Here is a 26,906-nt window from a genome sequence, read left to right on the forward strand (position 1 = left end):
CTTCCTTAATTGTTTGTATGCCTTGTGATTTTTTTTCTTGTTAAAAGCTGGACATTTGAAACTTATAATATGGTAGCTCTAGAAATTAGATTGTCTCCTTTCCCTAGGGTTGGCTGTTTTGTTACTGTGTTTGTTTTTGTTTTGTTTTGACCTGTGCCAGATATCAACCTGAAGTATAAACTTAAAGGTCTTTTTAGGTCTTCTCTGAATCTTTCTTGGGTCTGTGCAGTCACTTTGGAATTTTCTCTGTGTATGCATTTGTTTTGAATGTTTTAGTCTTTAATGTCTGGCTTCCCAAATTAGAAAAAGAGTAAAAGGAACACAAGGGGGATATAAAGGACACTGGCCCTTTAACTTCCCTGGAAGTCAGTTTGGTTGGAGGGAGAGGTGCAGCAATAGTGGCTTCTCACCTGCGTCCTGTACCCTGTTCTCAGAAGCAGCGTTCTGTGATCAGAACACATATCCCTGATAATTGGGAGTCATGATCCTTTTTCCTTTCTTGGCTCCCACAAGCCAAGTGCATGCTGCCCTGGATGTATTTCTGGGGGCTGATGGGTGGGGTGGACAGCTGTTACTGTGCTAAGAGCTGAAATAGATGGAAACGAATCACAATTTCCTGTCTAAGCCTTCTCTGGGAAATTGCAAGCCTTTGATAAACTCCTGGGTTCTGACATAGTTATATCAGACAGATAATTTCCCAATGTACTTGTTGACTATGTGGGGACACAGATCTATGATTAAATATGTTAAATGTTCACCATCTGTCCTTTTGCTAGAGTTACCTCCGTCATCTCTTGGTTACTGTATGAAACTTACTCTCTAGCAGATTTTCCAGGAAGGAGATTTGTGTCCTATTCTCTGAGTTCTTATTATTCAGTATTTTATATTTTTATAACCTTGATATTTGAAGTATAGCTTGGCTGGATACAAACCCCTTTTTTACCCTTTTCTTTCCTGGTTTCTTGAAAATTTTCCACTGTTGACTTGCTTTGTATGTTGCTTTTTAAGTTCCATGATAATCTAATTCTCTGTGTTATTTATTTGATCTTTTTATGTGGAAGCCCTGCAGATTGTTTTTTTCTTTATCTTTAAATTTAATCTTTGTACTCTGATATGTCTCAGACGATCTCAGTTAGTTGTCCCTGGTACTGGGTGGATCCTTTCAATGTATTGATTTAGGTCTTTTTAAAAATTATTTCTGGAAAGTTTTTCTAGATAATAGTTTTAAATATTAGTTTTCCCCTAAGGACCTTCAAATATATACATCTTGGATCTTCTTTGTCTTTTTTCCATAACAACACTCAGTCTTAGACCATTTGTACTTTTTTCTTTCTTTTTGTTTTAAGTTTATTTATTTCTTTTGAGAGAGAGAGAGAGAGACAGCACATGAGCAGAGGGTGGACAAGGGGCAGAAGAGAGGGAGAGAAAGACTCCCAAGTAGGCTCTGTACCACCAGCAGAGTACAATCTGGTGCTTGAACCCATGCACCGTGAGAGCATGACTTGAGCCGAAGTCAAGAGCTGGACCCTTAACCAACTGAGCCACCCAGGAGCCCCTGTACTTCTTTCTTTTTAAAAAATTTTGTTTTCTTGCATTTCTTTCCATTACTAAATTTTTATTCAAATCCACGCTTCCTTGGGTGCCTTGTAACTTAGTTTTTATATTTGATACGATTTTGTCTTTTTCTTTCCTGAGTTTAAGCAACCATTGTCTCATCTTTTCATTGAGGGTATTTTTTCATATCCCCAAATGCTTACGGAGAATATTTAATTCAGATTAGTGCTGTGTTAAAATTTTCTTCTGATTTGTTGTTGGTTTATAGGAAGAATTTTTCTCAGATGAAATGTGTAGATATGCTGCTTAGAAATTTCTTATAAATAGCTATATATGGAGTTGGCTTGAATTTTTTATTTTTTGGTATTTAATGGACATAGTTCCTACTTCAGAAGCATTGTCCATTAGTGATGTCAATCAGTGATGTGAGGTTTCTTCAGTGATAATGATATCACTGGTCATGGTAGAGTGGAGAGGGGATTGTTTTCATTTTACAAGATTCTGAATTTTCCCCTTTATTTTCTTCTCCACTACCCAGGAATGCTGAAAATTGGGTCATACTTAGTTTTATTTGCATTCCTTATTTATGTTTTGGATCATGGTGGGGGGGGGGGTGGGTACCGTTATCCTCCAGACCCAAAGTCTATATGTAGATTTTTAAAAGTTATTATTTAGGTGGTAGCAAGAAAGAATTGTGTTAATATTTAATAAATAAAAAGTAATACTACAAAAAAAGTCCTTTTCCCTTCCATTTTAGTTATTTTATGTGGACTTTTACCTTTCTCTTATTACCTAATTTATTCTATATGAGTACTTAGAAAACATATGCAGTCATGTTTATTGATTGTTTAAAAATTTGTATGCCACCCATTATTCAGTTGAAGTCTTTTTTTTTTTTTGAAGTCTTAACTGTAATATAGTTGTAGGGAGATGGCATTTCAGTTTAGCTCCATCACTGAATTGGTTTGTTAAAATTAGCACCATACTTCATCTCTCTGACCCCATCTGTAAAAATGGGATTGAGGAGACCGTTTACCTATCAGACTTAGAATTCAATAAGAGTAACTTTGTAAAGCACCAGGAACACTGAATTGAATACCTGTCATTGTTTCTAACACTCAAAACCCCTTAAAAACCTGAGTAGTGAGGGGCGCCTGGGTGGCGCAGTCGGTTAAGCGTCCGACTTCAGCCAGGTACGATCTCGCGGTCCGTGAGTTCGAGCCCCGTGTCAGGCTCTGGGCTGATGGCTCGGAGCCTGGAGCCTGTTTCCGATTCTGTGTCTCCCTCTCTCTCTGCCCCACCCCCGTTCATGCTCTGTCTCTCTCTGTCCCAAAAATAAATAAAAAACGTTGAAAAAAAAAAACCTGAGTAGTGAAACCTATTGGTAATATTTTTGTTTTTCAGGTTGCTGGAGGAGCCAATATGAGCCAGATTTCAGAAGCACTGAGTCGATACAGGAATAGGTCATGTTTTATGAAGGAAGCCCTTTACAGGCTCTTCACAGAGACGTTTTCAATGCAGGTAACCATGCCTGCGATTTTAAAGGTAACTATACCTCAGAAAGGTAGTTTTTGTTACCACTTTTTGCTTAGTTCATTAAAGCTGTTCACAAAACACTGCAATAATTTATATGCCTTATTCTATAGTGAGCTACAGTACCCTCACAGAGAAAGGAAAACAATGTTAGACTTAACTACTAGACCATTTCTCATTTTGAGCATCTGAATCAATTAGAATCATCCAGCGTTTTGATTTTACCTGAGAAGGGTCTATAGGAGCACTGTACTATTTTGCCTACAATAAGAGATATAATTTATAAACACAAAGTCACTTTGCCCTAAATGTTGTTTCTTATTCATTCATTCATTTGGTTACTCTTTGTTTTTTATTTAAAAAATAATGTTTTTTAAATGTTTACTTATTTTTGAGAGAGACAGAGACAGTGTGAGTGGGGGAGGGGCAGACACAGAGGGAGACACAGAATCCAAAGTAGGCTTCAAAGTCTGAGCTGTCAGCACAGAGCCCAACGCGGGGCTCAAACTCACGAACTGCGAGATCATGACTTGAGCCAAAGTCAGACTTAACCGACTGAGCCACCCAGGCACTCCATTTGTTTACTCTTTAAAATCTAACCTCTGGTTTTCTAAAAGAAAACATCAGTATCTCCAACAAGAACAGAGCAAAATGTAATAATTGAAGGTGGCCAAATCTACCATTTAAAGTATTTTGTGAATAAAGTAAAATTACCAGTATTGGTAGGTCTAGGCTTTGGTTTACAGAAGAATGAATTTTTTTTAATTTTTATGTTTATTTATTTTTGAGAGAGAGAGGAAGACAGAGGATCTGAAGCAGGCTCTGTGCTAAGAGTGGAGATCAAACTCATGATCCGTGAGATCATGACCTGAGCCAAAGTTGGACGTTTGACTGAGCTGCCCAGGCGCCCCTACAGAATGAATTTATTTTAAATGTTATTGGAAGTATTAAGTGGTTTGGGAAAGAAAACTGCAGTTATTTAGAGTGAAATGTAACGTGGAAATGAAGAGTCTTAAAGTCACTGTGTCTTTATTATTTGTAATTCTTTGCATTTCCTTAAAAACATGGGTATTTCTGCCTCATGCGAGATTAGATTTGTTCATAACCTAAAAGCAGCACTGTATAAAGAGAAAAAATTCTGGACTTTTCCCATTTGTAATGATACTGAATTTGGTGTTCTAAAAGTCCATTTCATATCAAAGATTCTATGATTTTTGAAAACCATGGGTTTTTTTAAATTATTTCTGCATTTTTTTTTTTTAAATGTTTATTCATTTTTGAGACAGAGAGAGACAGAGCATGAACAGGGCAGGGTCAGAGAGAGGGAGACACAGAATCCGAAACAGGCTCCAGGCTCTGAGCTGTCAGCGCAGAGCCCGACGCGGGGCTCGAACTCACGGACTGCGAGATCATGACCTGAGCCGAAGTCGGCCGCCCAACCGACTGAGCCACCCAGGCGCCCCAATTTCTGCATATTTAATTTGCAGATGATGGCAATCCAATGAAATCCTAGGAGCAGTTTAGCAATATAGACAACAGTCATTTTTTTCTCTAGTAGAATGTGTCCCAGGTCTGTGTCTGTCTCTAGGCTCCATTACTTCATGCAGCTGTCAGAGTGAGGGGCTCTGGTCTCTTAAAATCATGGTTCATGCAAGTATCAGCAGACTAGTTTCTGAGGTAGATAGGGATGATTATTATCCCTGTTGGATAGACAAAACAGATTGCTTTGTCCTTAAATGTTAGAGCAGGGGTGGTCTAAGGTTAGAATGGCACCTCCATTTTACATGAGTGTTGTAGGTCTTTCACAGTTTGTCTTCCAGTTACCTTTCTAATGTTACGCTTTACCATTTTTCAAATGCTTTCAAAATTCTGTTAAATTCAAATTTTCTCCTCCGCTAATGGATTCATCCCATCCTTGTGTTTATTTTGTGTATTTCCTTATCACCTTTCCCTTCCTTGGGAATCTCCTCTTCATTTCATCCCTACCTCCATCTTATTCTGTCCAAATCTTAGCTGCAACCCTGCTTAAATGTGCTCTCTGAATGAAGTCTTCTGATTCCATAGCAGAAATGATTGCTCCCTCCACAGTGACCTTAGGCAGCACTTTATGTATACTTCTTTTATGATACTTTCTTTTTTCCAGTTTCATGTTTTGATAGCCCTCACAGTATCCTTTGTTTACATACCTTATTTTTCTCACAAGGCTTTATGTTAAGGAATTAGGGTGTAAGTGATTCATGTTTGTGTCCCCTGTAGTGCTTATCACAATGCTTTGTATGGAGTGAGGTTCGATAAAGGATTATGAAATTACTGAGGAAACAGAAGTCCAAAGAAGGGAATTGACTTGCCTTTAGTCACAGAGCTAGTTAATGGTTGCATTTGGATTGTAAGGTATTGCTGGTGTCCTAAAATAATAAATGCTGAGGATAGGGAAAATCTGTTACTTTCTGGCCCAATGAACAGATATTTTTGCCAATTAACACAAAAACAAGACAGTTTAAAGAATGCTAATGTTGTCATATGCCACTAAAAACAAGTTCATCTTCAGCTTGTGGCTGTAGGAATGAGGAATCATCCATTGGATTTGCCAGTGCAGTTCACAGCCAGTGCTTGCGCCCTCAACTTAACACGCCAGGGCCTGGCCAGGGGGATGCCTGTTCGTCTGTTGTCAGAGGTCACCTGTCTGCTTTTCAAGGCTCTGAAAAATTTCCCCCATTACCAGCAGGTAATTTGAATTGAATACTTGATTGTGCTTCTTACTTCAGGGCAAATACATGAAAAAAGTTATTAGTATTAGTTATTATTAGTTTTAGCCCTATTTTCTTTTAATTTTTCATCCTACCTGAAAGAATGAGAGAGAGAATAAATAAGGAATTTATATTTGTTATAGAAAAAAATAGCAAATTTGGATAAGCAGTTGGGTTCAAATTTTTAAAATTTCTCAAAAACTAGTTACCCAGAAACCCATGTACTGTTAACACTTCAGTACATCGTTATAAGCTTAACATCATATGTGAAAGTTAACTTGAATTGAATCATAGATCTAAATATAAAAGGTAAAACCCTAAAACTTGTAGAAGAAAACATAGAAAATATTTGTGACCTTGAAGTAGGCAAAGTTTTCTTAGGATACAAAAAGCACACATCATGAAAGAAAAATAATAAATTTAGAATTCATCAAAATAAGCTTCTCACACACACACAAATTGACAAGGGTGAGCTGTGGGCTGGGAAAAATGTTTATTTTGTATATATGAGAAAAGACTTTCATAGAAAATATAAAAAAAAAACTCTTAGTAACACAAGATAAACCAATTTTTTTAAAAGGCAAAAGATTTGAGCACTTTACCCAAGAATACATGCAGATGACAAATGAGTATGTGAAAAGATGCTCAGTGTGTTTAGTTATTAAAACCACATTGAGATACCACTGCATACCTAGTACTGCTACACACTAGATTGGTTGAAATTAAAAGTGTTGGCAGGGGTGTGGAGCAACTGAGATTCTCATATTGATGTTAAGAATGTAAAATGATGCAATTACCAGTTTGACGTTGGCTTACAAAGTTAGACATATACCTTCTACACTACCTAGTCATTCCACTACTAGAGAAATGAAATCATATATTCATACAGAGACTTCTACATGAATGTTCATAATACCTTTATTCATAATATATCTCCTAAAACTGAAAACTTTTCAGTTGTTCAGCAACAGATGAATAGATAAATTGTGGTATGTTCGTATAGAAAAATACTATTTGGCAATAAAAAGGAAAAAAGTACTCATGTGCAATATGGATGAATCTCAAAAACATTATTTACTGAGCAAAATAAGCCAGACACAGAAGAGTAGATACCATATGATTCCATTTATGTGAAACTTGAGAAAAGATTAGTCTCTTGGGACAGTGTAATTTTCTGGGGTTGAAGCTTGTGAGGTTAAGATTGACTGGAAGGTCATGCAGTGCAACTCTTTGGGGTGATGGAAATATTTTTTATCTTAACTATGGTGATGGTGGATGGTAGTGGTTACACAGCTGTATCAATTTGTCAAATCTAATTGAAGTATGTACTTAAAATGTAAAATTTTTAAAATACAATAAGGAAGGTGGTTTTTCCTCATTAAAAAAAAAATTTATTTCTACTTTCTGTTGAGAAGTTGGAAGCTCCTTCACAGTTTGGTGTTAATTCCTACATGGAAGGCATCAGTTGGAGTAAGAACTGCCCCTATAAGAGGCCATTAATTCTCGTTTGCCGTAATTCCTACAACTGATCTGCTCTGTCACATTCAGCTCACTTCACTTGTTTGTTACTGTCCAGTTCCTGTTGGCATTTCAGGCTTGCTGGCCCTGCCTCTTAAACTGCTTCAGTCATACAGCCCTACTTATTATGGCCTTTCAAAGAAATGGTATGTTTTTCTATTCCTACAGCTTTCCCATGAGGCTTTCTCTTTCTTTGCTGTCTCTAATGGCCCAGTTTCATCCCTGCTGGTCTTAGGTAGCAGTTATAACTCTATCACATAGTTATAAGAGATCTGGTAAGGACATTTGTAGATGGCCCAGGCTTCAGGTAATTGATTTAGACTGACCCATAGTCAGGCCATTGGGGTTCAGGAGAAAAGACCCCACTTTGTCAAAAAAAAAAAAAAGGTAGGGGGAGGATTGTTCTTTAGGCAGAGGTAAATGTGACAGAGTAAGATTAAATGAACTTGGAAGTACACAGAGGCAGGTACACCGTGAGCTCTCAGTAAATGCCTATAATCTTTAGAATGGGGTATACCTTTGCTCAAAATTATTTTTCTTTATTCCCTTAAAGTTACAGAAGAATTGTCTTCTCTCCTTAACCAATTCCAGGATTCTTGTGGATGTTCCATTTGACAGGCAAGTATAAAACTTGGTCATCTGATTTTGGGGTGTTGACTAGTGTTACTCTGAACATTGTTGGCTTTGGTTATTAGCTTATTAGCAAGGGTTTGATTAAGGCTGGGCTAAGGTGTTTGAGGAGAATGTTCTGTTGAGCCTCTTCCACAGAGGTGATTAGAAGTACCCTACAGATGACTCTTGAAAAAATGCAGGGATTAGGGACACTCACACTACACCCCCGCCCGTCAAAACGCATGTATAATTTTGACTCAACCAGAACTTTACTAGTAGCTTGCTATTGACTGAAAAGCCTTAGTGATAAAATAGTCGATTAACATGTATTTTGTATGTTAAATATTATATATTATATTCTACATTAAAGTAAGCTAGAGAAAAGAAAGTGTTATTAAGCAAATCATAAAGAAGGGGCACCTAGGTGGCTCAATCAGTTAAGCATCTGACTCTTGATCTAGGCTCTGGTCCTGATCTCGCTGTGGATTGAGCTCCACATTGGGCTCTGTGCTCTGACAGGCAGTCTGCTTGGGATTCTCTCCTCTCCCTCTGCCCCTCCCCCAGTCATGCTCTCCCCCAAAATAAATAAATATTTTTTTAAAAAGAAAAAAATCATAAATAGAAAACAATACATTTATAGTACTGTACTGTATTTATTGATACCAAAAGTTTATATTATCTACTTCTAAGGTGAATCTTCTGTCAGTACCTATATCAATATCATCTACAAAACACTGTAGATGTTTTATGTATTACTAACGCTAGATATCAAAAATGAAAAGATAATGTGGGGTATCTGGCTGTCTTAGTAGAGTGTGTGACTTGATCTCAGGGTCATGGAATTCAAGCCCTACATTGGTGGTAGAGTTTACTTAGGTTTTTCTTTTTTTTTTTTTTTTTAATGTTTTATTTATTTTTGAGAGAGAGACAGCATGAGCAGGGGAGGGGCAGAGAGAGAGGGAGACACAGAATCCGAAGCAGGCTCCAGGCTCCAAGCTGTCCTCACAGAGCCTGACGCAGGGCTTGAACACAAGAACTGTGAGATCATGGCAGGAGCCAAAGTCAGCCACCCAACCGGCTGAGCCACCTAGGTGCCCCGAGTTTACTTAGGAAGGAAGGAAAGAAGGAAAGATAGTGTGAAAAATATTTATTTACAAGTGTATTCATGCATTGATAATGAAGAAGCAGCAATATGATTGCTTTATGGTAGTATAGTATAATCAATGAATTGTTTCTTGGTAGCCTAGCCTTACACTAATGAATGAATTGCTGTAAAATTTTCATGGCATAGAGTAAAGCAGTCATATTTATCATACAGTGTTGAAAACATTGTTACTTTAAAAAAAAAAATCTACTGGGGTGCCTGGGTGGCTTAGTAGGTTGAGCATCTGACTTTGGCTCAGGTCATAGTCTCACAGTTTGTGAGTTCGAGCCCTGCCTTGGGCTCTGTGCTGACAGCTCAGAGCCTGGAGCCTGCTTCTGATTCTGTGTCTCATTCTCTCTCTGCCCCTCCCCCACTTGTGCTCTGTCTCTCAAAAATAAATAAATGTTAAAAAAAAAAAACAAATTAAAAAAAAAACAACTACTTGCCTTTGATAGAAATGCAGTTTCTTCAGTTATGGCAGAGGCATATTATATGGTAATGTAATTCTTGGAAAGCAAAATTACAAAATGATAAGAAAACTAACATGTTTTTAATCTTATATTAAATATCACTTACCTTATGCTCTATAAGAGTAGGCTGTCCACTTCCATGCAAGTCTTGCATGTGATGTTGTACATCCTGAATACTTAGGCATTAATAAGGACACAGACACCTCTCATACAATTCTTGCTATACAGTTATTAGATGTTCATATGAAGATACATACACAACAGAGAGGTTTATTAACTGTAGGCATGATGATTATTTACTGCTCATTAAGTAGAATTGGATCATCATAAAGGTCTTCATCCTCATTGTTTTCATGTTAACCAGGCTGAGGAGACAGAGGAGGGGTTAATCTTGCTGTCTTGGGGGTGAAAGAGGTGGAGGACATGGAAGGGGAGGCAGCCACACTTGGTATAACTTTACTGCATCATAATCTCTGTCTGACTTCTTTGCTTTTCCATTTCTCTAGAGATATTTCTATACAGTACCAATTTTTCTTCCACCATTTGCTTTAGTTTCATTGCCCGTATTATAGAAGGGTCCATGTTATAAAATAAGTCAAAAGCAGTCTTGAATAATTGGGATCCTTCTGCCCGACTGTCTAATGTCAATCTATTATCTGGTACTGCTTCTCCTACATCTTCTTCCTTGCTGTCCAGCACTGATTTGGAAGCGCTCATCTGTATCAAATTGACATCTGTTAATTCCTCTGGTGTGGGGTCTATTAACTCTTGAATTTCTCCAAGATCTGTATCTTGAAACTTCACCCCCCACCTTTTTTTGGCCATATCTACAGTCTCTTTCATGATTTCCTTGATTGGCTGTCATAAATCCTATAAAGTCATACACAGCAAATGGATACAGTTTTCTCCAGCAGAAATTTACTGTCTCCGGCTTGATGGCTTTTATGGCTTTTCCTGTAACAATAGTTGCATCTTCGATGGTGTAATACTTCCAGACTTTCATGATGTTCTGTCGGGATTCTCTTCCAAAATGTTGACAGTCCTTCCATAGAGTACTGTGTGTAATGAGCCTTAAAGGTCCCTATCACCCTGATCTAGAGGCTGAATTAGAGACCCTGTGTTTGGGGGCAGATAGACCACTTCAGTGCTTGAAATCATGGGGTTCTGGGGGCCAGGGGAATTATCCAATATGAAAAGAATTAAAAAAAAATTTTTTAGTGTTTATTTTTTGAGAGACAGAGTCAGTGCAAGCGGGGTAGGGGCAGAGAGAGAGGGAGACCCAGAATCTGAAACAGGCTCCAGGCTCTGAGCTGTCAGCACAGAGCCCTACACGAGGCATGAACCCACAAACCACGAGATCATGACCTGAGCCAAACTGGAGGCTCAACTGACTGAGCCACCCAGGCACCCCAATATGAAGAGAATTTTAAAGGCAGTCCTTTATTGGCAAGGTAATTCCTGACTTCAGGGACAAAGTATGGAACCAATCGATAAAACGGATTCTTGTCCAGGCCTTCTTGTACAACCAAAAGACTAGCATCCTATGTTTATCTTTTCCCTTCGAGTCTTCGGAGTTAGCAGCTTTATGGATAAGGGCAGTTCTTATGGTAAAACTGACTGCATTTGTACAAAACAGTAGAGTTAACAGTAGAGTTAACCTATTCTTTCCTGCCTTGAGTCAAACCTCTTTCTAAAAAGCAAACTATCCTTTGCTGGCATTAAATTTTGCAATTTTACGGGCACCTGGACTGGCTCAGAAGTACCTGAGGCTTTTTTTTTTTTTTTTAAGTTTATTTATTTTGAGAGAGAGAGCACACGTGCCAGCAGGGAAGGTGTAGTGAGAGAGCCAGTGCAGAGCCTGATGCGGGGCTCAAACTCGTAAACCATGAGATCACGACCTGAGCCGAAGTCAACAGTCGGATACTCAACAGACTGAGCCACCCAAGAGCCTTGGAAGAACATATGACTTTTGATCTCAGGGTTGTGAGTTCGAGCCCACTGGTTGTAGAAATTACAAAAAATAAACTTAAATTTTTTTTTTGCAGTTTTAGATCCTTTCCCTTCCTTTTCCTTTAACTTGTCATATGGTCACTTTTTCTCAAGTCATATTAGAGTCTATAACTATGCTTTTCTTATGGCAATCCCTGCCCACATAAAAGCTGCATTTTCAATAAGATAAAAGGGTGTTTTGCAAAAAAGCGCAAGGTTTCATGACAGCTGGCATAGCTGCAGCAACACCTTCACCAATTTCTCTTTTCTTTTCTTTCTTTTTTACTGTGGTCTTTATTCTGGATTCATTTATGAAATGATGGGCACCCCAGCTGCAGTCTTCAATCTTTGGTAGATATCAGGCAGTTCAACTTTTTCTTGTAACGGCATGATTTTTCTTTGTTTCTAGGGAGCACTTCCAACATCATTAGTGGCATTTTTATATGGGTCTCATGGTGTTATTCAGGGTTTACAATATTTTACTAAACAGTGAAAAATATGTGAGTACTGCAAGAGATTACTTTTTACTGCTGTATGCAGTTTACTGGAGGGAAAACTGATCATGTCGAGTGATTAATGTTGCAGGGCATTTTAAGTGGATATACACACACACTTCAGCTCATTGTAATGTTAACAGGAAGTGGCTGTGAAATAATTACGGTAGTACAGTATGTAGTACAGTTAACTATATAGTTACTTAATACTGTATGTTTGTTTACATTTCTGTTGACTGGTGCTATGTATGGTCTATAAGTGTTTGTGTAAGTTTCAATAAGTTTTAACCTTTTATGGTAGATGTGTATACATTTTATGGTAATAGTAAAAGAAACCAGTAACAAGTATCTATGTATGTTTTGTATAGTTATAAATCCCTAACTTTTTCTTATTTTTTTGATATTTCTGGGCTATGAGGTTTGTTTGTGAGTTTTTTCAAATTGTTGCAAATCTGCAGAAACATTTTCCAGTGTGTCTATTGAAAAAAACTCTGTGTTTAAGTGGACCACAGTAGTTCAAACCTATGTTGTTCCAGGGTCAACTGTGCTTGCAAATATTGTCTCTCAAAGTGATTCCAGTTCAGGGTAGTAAGTGTCAATCAAGAACATGGGCTCCAGAGAGTCAAACTTACTTGAAGTTTGACTCATTTGTAAAAGTTTCCTCATTTGTAAAATAGTGACTCTTATGAGGATTAGACATAATATTTGTAAAGTACTTATCAGGGTGCCTAGCTTAAGAAGTAGAGCCTGTTTAGGGGTGCCTGGGTGATGACTCAGTAAGCTGAGTGCCTGACTCTTGATTTCGGCTCAGGTCATGATGCCAGGATTGTGTGTCTGAGCCCTGCATCAGGCTCTGTGCTGAGCTCAGAGTCTGCTTAAGATTCTCTCTCTCTCTCTCTCTCTCTCTCTCTCTCTCCCTCTCCCTCTCTCCCTCTCTCCCTCTCTCCCTCTCTCCCTCTCTCCTTCTCTCCCTCTCTCTCCCTCTCTCTCCCTCTCTCTCCCTCTCTCTCCCTCTCTCTCCCTCTCTCTCCCTCTCTCTCCCGTACCTCTGCCTCTCTTTCCAGCTTGCACTTCCCTTAAAAAAAAAAAAGCCTTTTCTAAGTATAGGCATTCTTTTTGTTACTATTTTATTGAAAAAAAATTGAGAAAATCCTCATCCTGGACTCCAAAGGGACTCCTTTTGAGGCCTTTATAGTCTTCCAGATTCATGAGCTCAGAAACATTTATAATAGTTGCTGCTAACAGCAGAAAAATTCAGCACAGGCTGGCATGAACAAAGCCTGTGGTATGTGGGTGTGGAGTGTTAGGCTAAGCCATTCTCAAATCTAATTGAAATGTGTACTTAAAATGGGAGTTGACTTTTAAAGTTACAATAAGACCTCATTAAAAAGAAAAAATTGATTTCTGTCTTGTCTTGAAAGTTAGAAGATCTTTCTCATCTCAGTCTTCATTCCTACAATTGTAGTCAATAGGAGCTAACTACTATCTGCTTCTATAAAAGGGTATGAATTCTCTTTAGCTATGTGATTTGTTTGCTATCCCATTTTAGCACTGTCTACAATTCATATTACAAATTACTACTTGTTGGGTGGGTTCTTCCCATTTTTCAGACCCATGAAAGTAGGAACTGAATGGTAAGTTTTTCCTAGGTCTGCTAATCTTACTTTGTTTAAAAAAAATTTCTTTTTTAATGTTCATTTATTTTGAAGGAGAGAGAGCATGAGCAGGGGAGGGACAGAGAGAGAGGGAGACACAATCTGAAGCAGGCTGCAGGCTCTGAGCTGTCAGCACAGAGCCCAGCAAGGGCTCAAACTCATTAGCTGTGAGATCATGACCTGAGCCAAAGTCAGATGCATAACCGACTGAGCCACCCAGGTGCCCCTGCCTGCTAAACTTACTTTGAATTCTGTGCATTTTGCTTACATTCTTATTTGCCTTCTGTCCTCTTCCTCTTTTGACCTTCTCTTCTTTTTGCCAGGTGCTCTTGATTTTCATGCCTGAGGGTTTAGAAATCCAAGATACAGGGTTTGTTGGGGAGGTTAAGTGATTTCTTCTCTCCTCATGTACTGTTTAAAACTTCATTGTGAGAAAAAAAACCTGTTTTTTCAGGTTTGATGCTGCCAAGTTTGTTATGAGATGGCTTTGTAAGCATGAGAACCCCAAGATGCAAACAATGGCAGTGAGCATCACCTCTATTCTAGCCCTGCAGGTATGTGATTGCTAAAGTCCAGATTTCTCTCCTGAATCTTGATGGAGCTCTGATAGATGTCCAATGTTTTACTTTCGGCTTTTTGTTTGCTTACAGCTCTCATCTGAGCAAACTGCACAGCTTAAGGAAGAGCTCTTCATGGCAGTTAAGGTAAGTTGATTGTCACTTTTATAACCCTTTTTTTTCCAATAAAAAAATCTATGAACATAATTTTAAAAGTATAATCATTCTAAAAGGCTTATAAGTGAAAACTCTCTAAAGACCTGCTCCCCAAAAGAAACTACTTTCTACTCTCAGAGCTATTTCTTTTGGTATTTACCTCCACATCTCTAAATAAAATGCTTTTAACTTGATTTATCAATTTTATATGTTTTCTAATGATTCTGCTGCTATAGTAAATAAGAACTTAGCTCTCCCACATGTATCTTTAAAGAATTTTTTTACATTTATGTATGTTTGTATGTATGTATGTATGTAATTTATTTTAGAGAGGGAGGGATGGAGGGAGGTATCTGCAGAGAGAGAGAGAGGGAGAGAGAGAATCCCAAGCCGACTCTGCGTGGACAGATGCATGTATTATCCAACACAGGGCTCGATCCCACGAACTATGAGATCATGATCTGAGTCAAAATCAAGAGGTGGACACTTAACCAACTGAGCCACCCAGGTGCTCCTCTCCTACATGTATCTCTATAAATTATCTCCTTTCCCAATAAATTAATATCCTAATTTTTATTCAGTAATCAGTATTAACCTTATGATTATGCTAATACTGCTCACTAAAAAATGTACATCATTGTTTTATTTTGCACTTGTTTTGAGCAAGTAATACCATCCCCCTTCCCCCTCCAAACATTTATGTTTCCTGTGAACTGTTTTCATAGCCTTGATAGGTTTCCTTTTTTTTTTTTTTAATGTTTGTTTATTTTTGAGACAGAGAGAGACAGAGCATGAACGGGGGAGGGGCAGAGAGAGAGGGAGACACAGAATCTGAAACAGGCTCCAGGCTCTGAGCGGTCAGCACAGAGCCCGATGCGGGGCTCGAACTCACGGACTGTGAGATCATGACCTGAGCTGAAGTCGGACCCTTAACTGACTGAGCCACCCAGGCGCCCCAATAGGTTTCCTTTTTTTAAAAAATTAATTTATTTATTTTGAGAGAGAGAACCACTTGAGTGGAGGAGAGGCAGAGAGAGGGGGGACGAGGTCCGATGTGGGCTCTGCGCTGACAGTGGAGAGTCTGATGTAGGGCTTGAACTCAGGAACCATGAGACAATGACCTGAGCCACCCAGGAGCCCCTGTTTTCCCTTTTGGGTTGCTGGCTTTCTTATGATTTATAAGACTTTGCTATATGTTAAGGAATTGAGCCTTTTGACTCTGATGTGAGATGCATGTATTTTCCCCAGTTGGCTGTTTGATTGTTTGTACTTTATTTATGACATGTTTTGCCATGCAGTAATTTAAAAATGTTTATAGGTTTAAATTTATCATTTTATTTCTCTGGCATTGATGGCACAGTTTGAAAGTATTTCTGTGCTCCACAGAGTATATTTTAAATTTTTCTCATGATTTTTATCTGTGGTTTCCTTTCTTTTAACATGTAAATTCTTGATTTACTTAAAGCCTTTTTTTTGGGGGGGGGTATGTTGTAAGGGTCTGTATTTCTTCTCAATGTCTGCCTCTGCACCTTTTGTTGAACAAATTATCTTTTCTCCACTGTTATACATTGCTACCTCTATCATATATTAAATTCCCTTCTCTATTTGCATCTGTTTCTGGACTTTGTGCTGTGTTAATTTGTATGTCTGTTTATATGCTGATACCACACTTTTTATTTACTAGTTTTATAAATTCCTTAATAGTTAAGATCTTGAGTTTCTTTTTTTTTCTTATGTTTTATTTTTGTGGTTTTTTTTTTTTTTATTGTTGTTGTTTTTGAGAGAGAGAGGGCGCAGAAGAGGGGTAGAGAGAAAGAGGGAGATACACAATTCGAAGCCGGCTCCAGGCTCTCAACTGTCAGCACAGAGCCTGTCGCGGGGCTCAGTCCCATGAACTGTTAGATCATGAGCTGAGGCAAAATCAAGAGTCAGACACTTAACTGACTGAATCACCCAGGCATCCCTTTTTGTTTTTTTTAATGTGAACACCAGAACTGGCTTTTCTTGTTTTAAAAAAGCTTTGTTTTCTTTGGGATTATGTTAAATTTATAGGTTTACTTAGAAGAATTGACATCTCTTTGATACTGATTTTTCCTTGTGAGAATAGGAGATGTTACTCCATTTATTTGGTCTTCTATATCCCCCAGATGTATACGGGTGTTGTCTTAATGTTGATATTCTGTATTTCTTAAATTTATTCCTAAAGTTTTTACCTTTTGCATTGCTGTCACAAGTAGAATCTTACGAGTATTTGATCTGTAGTCAGTAGGTTTGGGGGATAAAAATCAAGAGTGACTTTTTAGACATGTTAATTTCTGCAATGCTTGAGATGTCACAGAGGCAGTTTGATATGGGGCACAGCTCAGAGTATTGTGTAAGAATAATTTGAGTCCTCAGTTCTGATACGGGATATAATCACCTGGAGAGTGTGGAGTGCATATAGAGTAAAAAGAAGGACTGAAATGAGTGTGTTAGAAAGAAGAACAAGCCGGGGAAGGAGAGTGGAGTTGTGTGGAAAATGAGAAAACCAAGAAAGAGTGATGTCTGAGAATCCAAGAGAATCATTTCCAGAAAAATTGAGCAGTCATGTCAGATGCTATTGAGTGGTTGAGTGAGATGGACAGAGAGGTGCCAGTTGGATTTGGCAGGATGGAAGTCATTAGTCATCTTGTTTACATTATTTTAGTGGAGTAGTGGGACAGAGCCTGTTTGGACTACAATGATGAGCAAATGGGAGGTGCAACACGGAAGCAACTTTTTGATATACTTTAATGAGAAAAAAAGAGAAAGGAAGATACTACATGGGGCCAGCAATTGGTTTTTTCCAAGATCTATTCTACGCCCTTAAACACTTCTGAAAAACAAGGAGAAATTGATGGCAATGGCAATAAAGAGGGAAGTAATTTGGTGCCAAATCTTTGTGTGTGTGCAGGAATTGTGTATAGAACAGGAGTAAAGATGTTCGCTTTAGACTAAAGCAGAAGGGAAAGCGGGGTGCGTTGATATATGTGTAGGTAGGCTGGTAGATTTTGTCAGGAGGAACAGCAGTAGCTCGTGAAAAACTAGATGAGGTGATCGAATGAGAGGTGTAAAAAGATGGTGAGTAAAGTCGGATGGGAGAGGGAATGATGAAAGAAGAGTGGTCTTGGGAGCAAATTCATTGAGAAATCCAGTAGAATTCCCAGATACAGTTGAATGCCCTCTTCAGAGTGCTCTGGCAGATATTGAAGATGAGACTCGAGCAGCCTTTTTCAGGATTCTAGGGCATAAAGTAGGGTGTTTGAGGCAGCAGTTTTCGTCAAGATGATGTGATGGAGTTGCTGGGAATGGTTAACAGGAACAGACAGAGGTACAGAATAGAGCGAGATAGAGAGCAGGTCCTGAAGTAACACGGAGGGAAGAGCAGCCCTGTAGTTCTCGGAGAAACAATTTTGGAAATGTTACCAAAAATTCAGGCTTTAGGTGAAAGCCATGTTCAGCCACTAGTCATAAGACCTTAGATAATTTATTTATCTTCTCTGTGCCTCAGATTCTTCATCTGAAAACTGGCATCATCTGAAAAACAGGTATCTGTCATAGGAGTAATATTTTGCAGTTATTTTGAATGTCATTAAGGTAAAAATATATAAAGCATCTAACCACGGGCCTGGCCACATTCGTTATTATTGTCAGGGTCAGCCTCACTTCCCCTGCTCCCTCCCTTGCCTGGGGCCATTCACCCCATTGGGCGTCTGAATGATTGCTACCAATGCTGTGTGTCACTCTTACACTTCCCTCTTGGTTCTCACAGCTTTATTTTTGTGATAAACTCTCTCGATACATTCTCTCCTGATTGGGTAAAATTTTTCAGGTGGTCTCATTCCTCCTGAAAACAGACATACTCTGCTTTGTTCAGTGCTGTTTTATTTTATGTGTTTTCATTAGGTGGTTAAGTGAAAATGGCTATCTTTTCCCTCTCTCACAACAGTCTAATACGCTTGCAGGAAAGTGAGGATACTAGCTTCACTTGTGTCCAATATTATTCTGCTATGAAATGGGGTTTTGGAATCTCTGTTAAAGTGAGCCAATGATTTCTTTATTATGACATATGGTTGTAGTACTGGTGTTACCCTCTAGCCATATTGATCTGCTCAAGTGTGCTCAAGAACAGCACACTTTTTCTCTGCCTGGCATTCTCCCTCCCCCTCTATGTCTCCACTCCTTGCTTAACTCGTTATCTTTCTTTCTCTTCTGGTCTCATTTGTTTCAGTATACATATTACCTTTGCATGGAGGTTTCCTTTTCCTGCCTTTTCTAAAGTAAATTCTTAGGCTTTTATGTGTTTCCTTCAGAACATTTTCCCAAACTTAAAATTCTTTTATTTAGTTGAGAGAAAAACCAACTTTTTTTTTTAATCTGTCGCTCTTACCTGAGGTGTTGACTAACCATGCTCAATAAATGAATAATGGAATAGCTAATATGTACTTGATTATGAGTCTTATTAACAAGGACCAAGAACTAGATTAAGTGCTCATTAAAGCTGAATTGTTTTTTTCTTTTAATCTTCATAAAAACCTTAGGAGTTAGGTATAACTCATTATATAGAGAATAAATGGATCACAGAGCTATTAAGTGGTAGAACAACTATTGCTTTTCTTATGTTGTAATTGAGTTAGTCACTGGGGCATCTAACTCTTTGTCTCTTTGGTTTTTAGGAACTTCTAGCAATAGTAAAACAAAAGACTACTGAAAATTTAGATGATGTCACCCTCTTGTTTACTTTGAAAGCACTTTGGAATCTTACAGATGAGTCTCCAGCTGCCTGCAGTCACTTTATAGAAAATCAAGGATTGGCAATCTTCATCCAAGTCTTGGAGGTGGGAAGACAGGATTGAGTTTATATGTAAAGTTCTTTTTTTCATGGTAAAGTAACCTGTATATTCTTTTGACAGACTTTTTCAGAGTCAGCAATACAAAGCAAAGTACTTGGTCTTTGGGTAAGGTGAATTGTTTCAGTTAATTCTGATTTCTAAAAAAAAATAATAAAACTAACAGTTATGTAGCACCTACTATATGCTAGGCACTATTGTAAGCAATTTCTGTGTGTTAACTCATTTAGTGTTCACGTGATTCCCTATAAAATAATACCACATCAGTCCTCTTGCTCTGAACAAACTACAGCTTAAAACAACAGCCATTTTATTTACTTTTGAATCTGTGAGTCAACAATTTGAACTCCGTTTAGCCATACAGTTCTTCTGGTCTCAGTAATTCCAGTGGAGTTACTCATGTTGCTGTAGTCATCTGGTGGCTCAACTAAGGCGAGGTGTGCTAAGATGGCCTAACTCTCACTGTGAGAGTTGGTACAGGTTGTTAGTTGGGCCTTGTATCTCCGTGGGCGATGACTTCTCCTCCTCCCCTTTCCCTTCCTCTTCTTCTCTCCCCCTCCCCAACCCCTAGGGAGTTCTGTGCCCAATGTGGGGCTTGAACTTACGACCCTGAAATCAAAAGTTGCATGCTCTACTGACTGAGTCAGCCAGGCACCCCTGTCACCATGGGCTTGTTTCAGTTTCAGGGTAGCGCTAGAAGGCAAGTCCCACTGTGCAAGTGCTTCTTAAACCTCTGCTTATGTCACGTTCTCTAATGTCTCATTGGGCAAAGCACACTAGGTGGCCTGGGTGTTTCCCAGTAATCACTTCTCCAACTCTCAGTAACAACTGAGTATGCTCCAATTCAGTTCAATTCCTTTCTTACACTACCTACCTAAGTTATCCTAAGTTATCCAAGTTAAAGGGCTCAGGTTCATAAGACTGCCCCACTTCAGTTGCCAGTTTTAAGTCTTGGGCCACCCATACCTCTGACCATCTGGCTATAAATTAGGAGTTTCCATGACCCCTTCCTCAGGTTGATAATTTGCTAGAATGGCTCACAGACTCCAGAAGGCGTTTTGCTTGATATTGTCAGTTCATTATAAAGGATACAACTCAGAAACAGTGAAATGGAAGAAAGATATAGGGCAAGGAAGGATGAATGCATGCAGAGCTTTCATACTCTGTCTGGGCACACCACCCTCCCAGCACCTTAATGTGTTTACCAATTCAGAAGTTCTCTAAACCCATCGTTTAGGATTTTTTATGGCGGTTTCATCACATAGGCATGATTGATCATTAATTTAATCTTCAGTTCCTCTCTCCTCCTCCAGAGGTTGTGGGGTGGGGCTGAAAGTCCGAGGCTTCTAATTAAGGTTTGGTTTTTTTTGGCAACCAGTCCCCATCGTGGAGTTATTTATTTAGTTGCCTACCAAATAAAGAACAAAGATGCTCTGATTACTCTTATCACTTGGGAAATTCCAAGGGATTAAAGACTTCTCTTTCAAGAACTGGCAACAAAGACCAAATATATATTTATTATATGTCCATGGTTAAGCCCACATTAAAGGAGGTGGCCACCCCTTGATGGGAGGAGCAGTGAAGTCACATGGCTAAGTCACATAGAGATAGGAAAAGTTGTGTTATGTTCTATTTATCCTGTTACCTAAGTAGTAGGAGGCAGAATCAAATGTCAAACTCAGGCAGTCTAGCTGTAGAACCTCTGATATTAACCACTTTACCATACTTTTTTTATCAAGGTAATCAATTCTTTAGAAATTTCTTTGATTATATTGTTATACTACCTCTCAATCAGGATATCCATAATTGAGAAATTTCTTTGTTTCCAAAAGATAAAGGTGAACATTTACAAAAAGTAATGAAGACATACTGTTAAGTCTTTGCAGTTTGCCATGCATGAAATACATCCAGCTGATGGTTCTTCAGTGTTGGGGAGGTGGTGTTAGACAGGTATATGAATAATTTTCTGATTTAAGATGGACTGTGGTAAGTGCTAGAAAAGCACAAAGTCTAGTGGAAGCTTTTGATTCTAGAGCATGCACTCCTTGAAAGCAGGGACTGTGTCTTTACTTTAGTATCCCTAGCACATATAGGACTTGGAACAGAGTAGAGGGGATTAAATGATTAATATTGGAAATCTTAATATTGGAAGGTACAAAAAAGTAGAAAGATAGAGGACAAAAGAAGTAGGAGACAAAGGTCTTTTGGCTAGGGAAGATGAGAAAATGTAATCATTTAAAGGATACTGTAATAAAGAATATCTGGAATTTTGGCAGAAGTTGGGAAAAGCAATAAATAAGGCCAGAAAGGTGGATTGAAGCCTCATATATGCTATATAAAGCTAAGTGTCCTACTATTAGCTAACCTTTTCTAAAAGATCTTTTAGTTTTTTCTGAGAGCCTCTCAGAATGCTGAGAGTTTTTGAGGATGCCTCCTTTCCTTCCTTTTTCTGAGTGAAGAAGACCCACATTCTCCTGTAGCTTCCATCTCTTCTCAACATTTTGTTCATAGACTATTGGAATGAAAAAGGTACTAGAAAAGTAGCCTCTGCCAAGCTTATAAGAGAAATTGTGAGATTCATCTAAGGTGTCCTCAGTTATAGTAAGGATGCTGTCATGTTGTCTCTCCTTGTCTGGGGCTTCCATCTGATCGACTTAATGCTGAAATCCTACTATTGATGAGGGTATGTATAGATAGCTTTGGGGAAAACTGGGGGGAAATCTCACAATAGTGCAGTTTCTGCTGAAATCAATAGGGTATAGCTGGTCTTGTAAAAAAAAAACCTGGGGTAAGTGATCTCAAAATAATGTAGTTTTCTGCATAGTGCTGTATGATGCTATTTTGAACATACTAGTCTCTAGGGTATACTTTTCTGAAAACTGCTTCAGAAGGAACAGTAACTGCTGTGTTCAATTTGACTATGTGTTTCACTTCTAAACCTTTGTGTTTTCATCTGTGTGGTAGACAGACCCTGAGGTGATTCCTAGTGGTTCTGATTTCTTCTTGCTGTTCACGTCTTTGTAAAAGTCCTCCTCTCAAATGTGGGCAGGAACTGTGACTTGCTTCTAACGAATAGAATATAGCAAAGATGATAGGGTATCAGTTCTGTGATTATGTTATGGTGTATAGACAGTAGATCCCTTCCCCTTATCCATAGTTTCAGTTACTCACAGTCTGGAAGCAGGTGATCCTCCTGAGGAATGGTCCAAAGGTCAGTAGTAGCCTAATGCTATGTCACATGCTTATGTCATCCACCTTTTTGTCTTGTCATATAGGCATTTTATCATCTCCTCACAAGCAGAAGAAGAGTGAGTACAGTGAAATAGGATATTTGAGAGAGGGTGCCTGGGTGGCTCAGTCGGTTAAGCATCTGGCTCTTGATTTCAGTTCAGGTTATGATCTCACAGTTTGTGAGTTTGAGCCCCACATCAGGCTCTGTACTGACAGAGCAAAACCTGCTTGGGATTCTCTCTCTGCCCCTCCCCCCGCTCATGTGTTTTCTCTCTCTCTCAAAATAAATAAATAAGCTTTAAAAAAAAGATATTTTGAGAAAGAAACCACATTCATGTAATTTTTTTTTTTTTTTAAGAGAGCAAGAGAGAGCACAAGCAGGTGAGGGGCAAGAGACAGACTCCCAAGCAGGCTCTGCATCATCAGTGCAAAGCCCAATGTTGGGCTTGAACTCAAACCATGAGATCATGACCTGAGCCAAAACCAAGAGTCGGACACTTAACCGACTGAGCCACTCAGGTGCCCCTATAACAGTATATTGTAATAAAAGTTACATGAGGGGCACCTGAGTGGCTCAGTTGGTTAAGTGCCCAACTCATGGTCTCAGCTTATGTCATGATCTCATGGTTCATGAGTTTGAGCCATTTGTCGGGCTGTGCGCTGACAGCATGAAGCCTGCTTGGGATTCTCTCTCTCTCCCTCTCTTTTTGCCCCTCCCGTGCCCATGCTCTCTCTTTCTCAAAATAAATAAACTTTAAAAAAACAGACAAAAGTAAACAATATATTGTTATGATTATTCTATTATTGTTAATCTCTTACTGGGCCTAATTTATACATTGAACTTTATCATAGGTATGTTTGTGTAGAAAGAACAGTATATTATAGAATTTGATACTGTTTGTGGTTTCAGGCATATCCATTGGGGGTCTTAGAACATATCCCCCTCTGATTTAGGGGTACTATGGTGTTAATCCCTCTTGCTAATAGACTTGCTAGAGAGACTTTTCCATGTATTTGAAAAAGCAAGCTGCCAAGAAGTAAGTAGTTGGAGAAAGAAGCCCCTGTGGGAAGTAACTATGGGCAGCTTCTAGGCGCTAAGGGTGGCCTCCAGCAAGAAAACGAAACCCTCAATCTTAATGAATGTGGCCAACAGTTTGTAAGCTTGGAAGTAGGTTTCCTTCCAGTGGAGCCCCCAGATGAGAATGCAGCCCAGCCAGCACTTTGATTGTGGCTTTTTGAGACCTCAGAGTAGAAGAGCCACCTAAGCCATGGATGAACTCCTGGCCCACAAAAACTGAGAGAGAAAAAATGCATGTTGTTTTAAGCCACCAAGTTTGTGGCAGTTTGTTAAACAGCATAGCAACCTAATATATAAAATAAAATACTACCTGCCTTTCGTTGTTACTGTTAAATTTCAAGCTAATGTAACATATAGTAGGCCCTGAGCAATCTTAAGTATTTGAGTCAGGCCTGGATTTTATTCTAGTTCAACCAGTTATTAGCAGTATAAACCTGACAAGTTCTGACTGACAAGTTAAATCTTGCTGAGTGACTTATTTCTTGGTAAAACTATATGAAACATTAAATGAGATAAGGCAGAAAAAAGGACCTTTTTGTTTGTCTAGTACAGTGCCTGGCACTTAGTAAGTGCTCGCTCAGTGATTTGTCATTACTGATATCCTCATCATCAAGGGGTGGGATTACGGGTTTTAGGCTAAATTGAGAGGGAGGAGGATGGGATGAAGTATTCTGACTGTATCTAAGTTAAGCAGTAGGAAAGGAAGAGAGAGAATCAGACACTGATTCTCTCTCCCTTTCCTATCCCTGATATTTTCTGCTCTCTTTTACCTGTAGAACAACATAGCTGAAGTTAGAGAACTGTCTTCCAAGCTGGTGACTGAAGATGTGGTGAAACATATTAGTAGCTTGCTCCATAGCAAAGAAATGGAAGTCAGTTATTTTGCTGCAGGCATCATAGCCCACCTGACATCTGACACACAGCCCTGGATGTCCCATGACCTTCAGAGGAGTGCTCTTCTCCAGGATTTGGTACAAGGACCATTCATTCTTCTTTACAAACTGTGTCGTGATCTCTTCTTGCAGGAGACTTACTTTTCTAGTTTTAAGAATTTTACTTTATTATTATTATTTTCTATTTCAGAAAGAGAGACAGAGTGTGGGCAGAGGAGGGGCAGAGAGATGGGGGAGACACAGAATCCGAAGCAGGCTCCAGGCTCTGAGCTGTGCGCATAGAGCCTGACACAAGGTTCGAACCCACAGACTGTGATGAGATCATGACCTGAGCCTAAGTTGGATACTCAACCAACTAAGCTACCCAGGCGTCCCAAGAATTTTAGAAATACGTATTCATTGTAGAAAATGGGAAACATAATAAAAAAGTACAAAGAAAATATTCTAAATCACTCACCGTACAATCAAGCTCTAACCTCTGTTAATACTTTGTTACATTCCTCCTGATATTTTTCTTTTATAAAAGTTACACGTATAAACAGTTGAATGTGGCTTTACCAGTTCTCTTTTCCACTTTCAGCTTTTTTTCAAGCTATTTCTTTTGATATTTTCTCCATATCTAAATTACCTCTGTTGCTACTTCATTTTGCAGTTTTAGACATTAATCTGTCTAAACCCTGGAAAAAGGAGATTCTTTTTCTCATTTTCCCTATGCGTACCCTTTCCTATACTCCCAAGTATGTATATCCTTTCAGTATATTGAAATATATTCCATCTACTTCAGCTTCTTAAGACTTCTTTCCCAAAACTTTCTGTTTTCTTCCATCTGGTCTGCTTATTTGTGTATTTGCTATACTGCTGTCATTCCAGGATATTCCTTTACTGGGGATTCTCTTTACTTCTCTGGTGTTCGATTCCCTGTTTCCTGGATTGCATGCCTTCCTGGTTTTTTGGTGTACTCCCTCATTCTGTTGGATCTTATCTAGTAGCTTCCTCAGAAGAAATGCATGAAATAGAAAATTTTAGACTTTACATGATCTCAGAGTCATGAGATCCGAGCCTCACGTCAGGCTCTAGCTTCTCTCCCTCTACCCTCCCAACCTCCCCACCTCCATACTCTCTCTCTCTCTCTCTCTCTCTCTCTCTCTCTCTCAAATAAATAAATAAATAAATAAATAATTCAGACCTTATTTGTTTGAAAAGGGCATTATTTTACCTTCATATTTAGTTAGTCACATGGCTGGGTATAGAATTGTAGTTTTGGAATATTTTTCTTTCTGAATTTTTAAGTCATTACTTCTTTGTTTTCTCAGTATCACTTTTGAGAAGCCATTTTCCTTCGGAACCTTTAAGATTTTTGTTCTCAAAAATCACACAGTGGTGTGCCTGGATGTAGGTTTATTTTCATCATTATCTTGGATACTAATTGCTCTAGAAGCTTGTTTCCTTCAGTTCTGAGAAATTTCTTTCTCCCTCTCTACTCTCTTCCTCTTTTTTCCCCCCACCTTAGGGTGTTGGCCTCCCTGGACTCATTTTTCCTTACCTATTTCCCTGTTTTCCTCTTTAAAAAAAATCTTTAAAAATCTCCACTGCTGGGGCATCTGGGTGGCACAGACAGTTAAGTGTCTGACTTTGGCTCAGGTCATGATTTTGAGGTTTGTGAGTTCGAGCTTCACATTGGGTTCTGCACTGGTGGTGTGAAGCCTGCTTGGGATTCTCTCTCTCCCCACCTCTCTCTGCCCCTTCCTCACTTGTGCTGTCTCTCTCCAAAATAAATAAATAAAAAAATCTCCACTCCTATTGGGTTTTGCATTTATATTTTATATATTTTATTATATAATTAACTATTTTAATGTAATTTTATATATTTATATGGTTCATCATATAGTTTAACATATACTTTAAAATTTTTTAATGTTTATTTTTGAGAGAGAGAGAGAGGAGGACACAGAATCCGAGGCAGGTTCAGGCTCTGAGCTGTCAGCACAGAGCCCAGCGTGGGGCTCAAACTCACGAGCTGTGAGATCATGACCTGAGCTGAAGTCAGAGGCTTAACCAACTGGGCCACCTCGGTGCCCCTTAATTTTTTTTTTTTTGAGAGAGAGAGAGTGTGTGCACACACGCAAGGAGGGGAGGGGCAGAGAGAGAGAGAGAGAGGAAATCCCAAGCAGGCTCCGCACTGTCAGTGCAGAGCCCAATGTGGGACTCAATCTCACAATCTGTGAGATCATGACCTGAGCCAAAATCAAGAGCTGGACACTTAACTGACTGAGCCACCAGGTACCACAGTATATTTATTTATTTTTATAGCTTATAATGTGTTTTTATATATTATGTATAGTTATATATTTGTATTTATATATTTCTATTTTAATTTTCAAGAACTCTCTTTTGTTCTCTGAGTGCT

The 26,906-nt window shown here is 38.8% G+C and overlaps 1 protein-coding gene and 2 long non-coding RNA genes across 8 annotated transcripts in view; 1 reads left to right on the plus strand and 2 right to left on the minus strand.

Moving 5' to 3' along the window:
- The window catches only part of ZYG11A (zyg-11 family member A, cell cycle regulator), an 84,323-nt gene that overhangs the window by 43,773 nt on the left and 13,644 nt on the right, over positions 1 to 26,906 (plus strand). For 4 of the 6 annotated variants that reach the window (XM_045035845.1, XM_003990190.5, XM_045035844.1 and 1 more), the window contains exons 4-11: positions 2,959 to 3,099; positions 5,636 to 5,812; positions 7,906 to 7,970; positions 14,171 to 14,270; positions 14,367 to 14,420; positions 19,124 to 19,285; positions 19,361 to 19,405; positions 24,383 to 24,577. In XM_045035845.1, the coding sequence (XP_044891780.1) occupies positions 2,959 to 3,099; positions 5,636 to 5,812; positions 7,906 to 7,970; positions 14,171 to 14,270; positions 14,367 to 14,420; positions 19,124 to 19,285; positions 19,361 to 19,405; positions 24,383 to 24,577 (939 nt within the window). The remainder of the gene's footprint in view (positions 1 to 2,958; positions 3,100 to 5,635; positions 5,813 to 7,905; positions 7,971 to 14,170; positions 14,271 to 14,366; positions 14,421 to 19,123; positions 19,286 to 19,360; positions 19,406 to 24,382; positions 24,578 to 26,906) is intronic. The other 2 variants (XM_045035846.1, XM_045035843.1) reach the window with 2 other exon arrangements.
- LOC123379609 lies at positions 9,823 to 15,204 on the minus strand. Its single transcript, XR_006584281.1, has 2 exons — positions 13,960 to 15,204; positions 9,823 to 10,742 (listed from the first exon to the last, which is right to left on the minus strand). It is a non-coding gene; the product is annotated as an uncharacterized LOC123379609 (long non-coding RNA).
- LOC109502316 lies at positions 19,570 to 22,748 on the minus strand. The gene is made up of 2 exons (XR_002160865.2): positions 22,469 to 22,748; positions 19,570 to 20,705 (listed from the first exon to the last, which is right to left on the minus strand). It is a non-coding gene; the product is annotated as an uncharacterized LOC109502316 (long non-coding RNA).

Source organism: Felis catus, chromosome C1 (assembly GCF_018350175.1).
Source record: "Felis catus isolate Fca126 chromosome C1, F.catus_Fca126_mat1.0, whole genome shotgun sequence".
Classification (NCBI taxonomy): Eukaryota; Metazoa; Chordata; class Mammalia; order Carnivora; family Felidae; genus Felis; species Felis catus.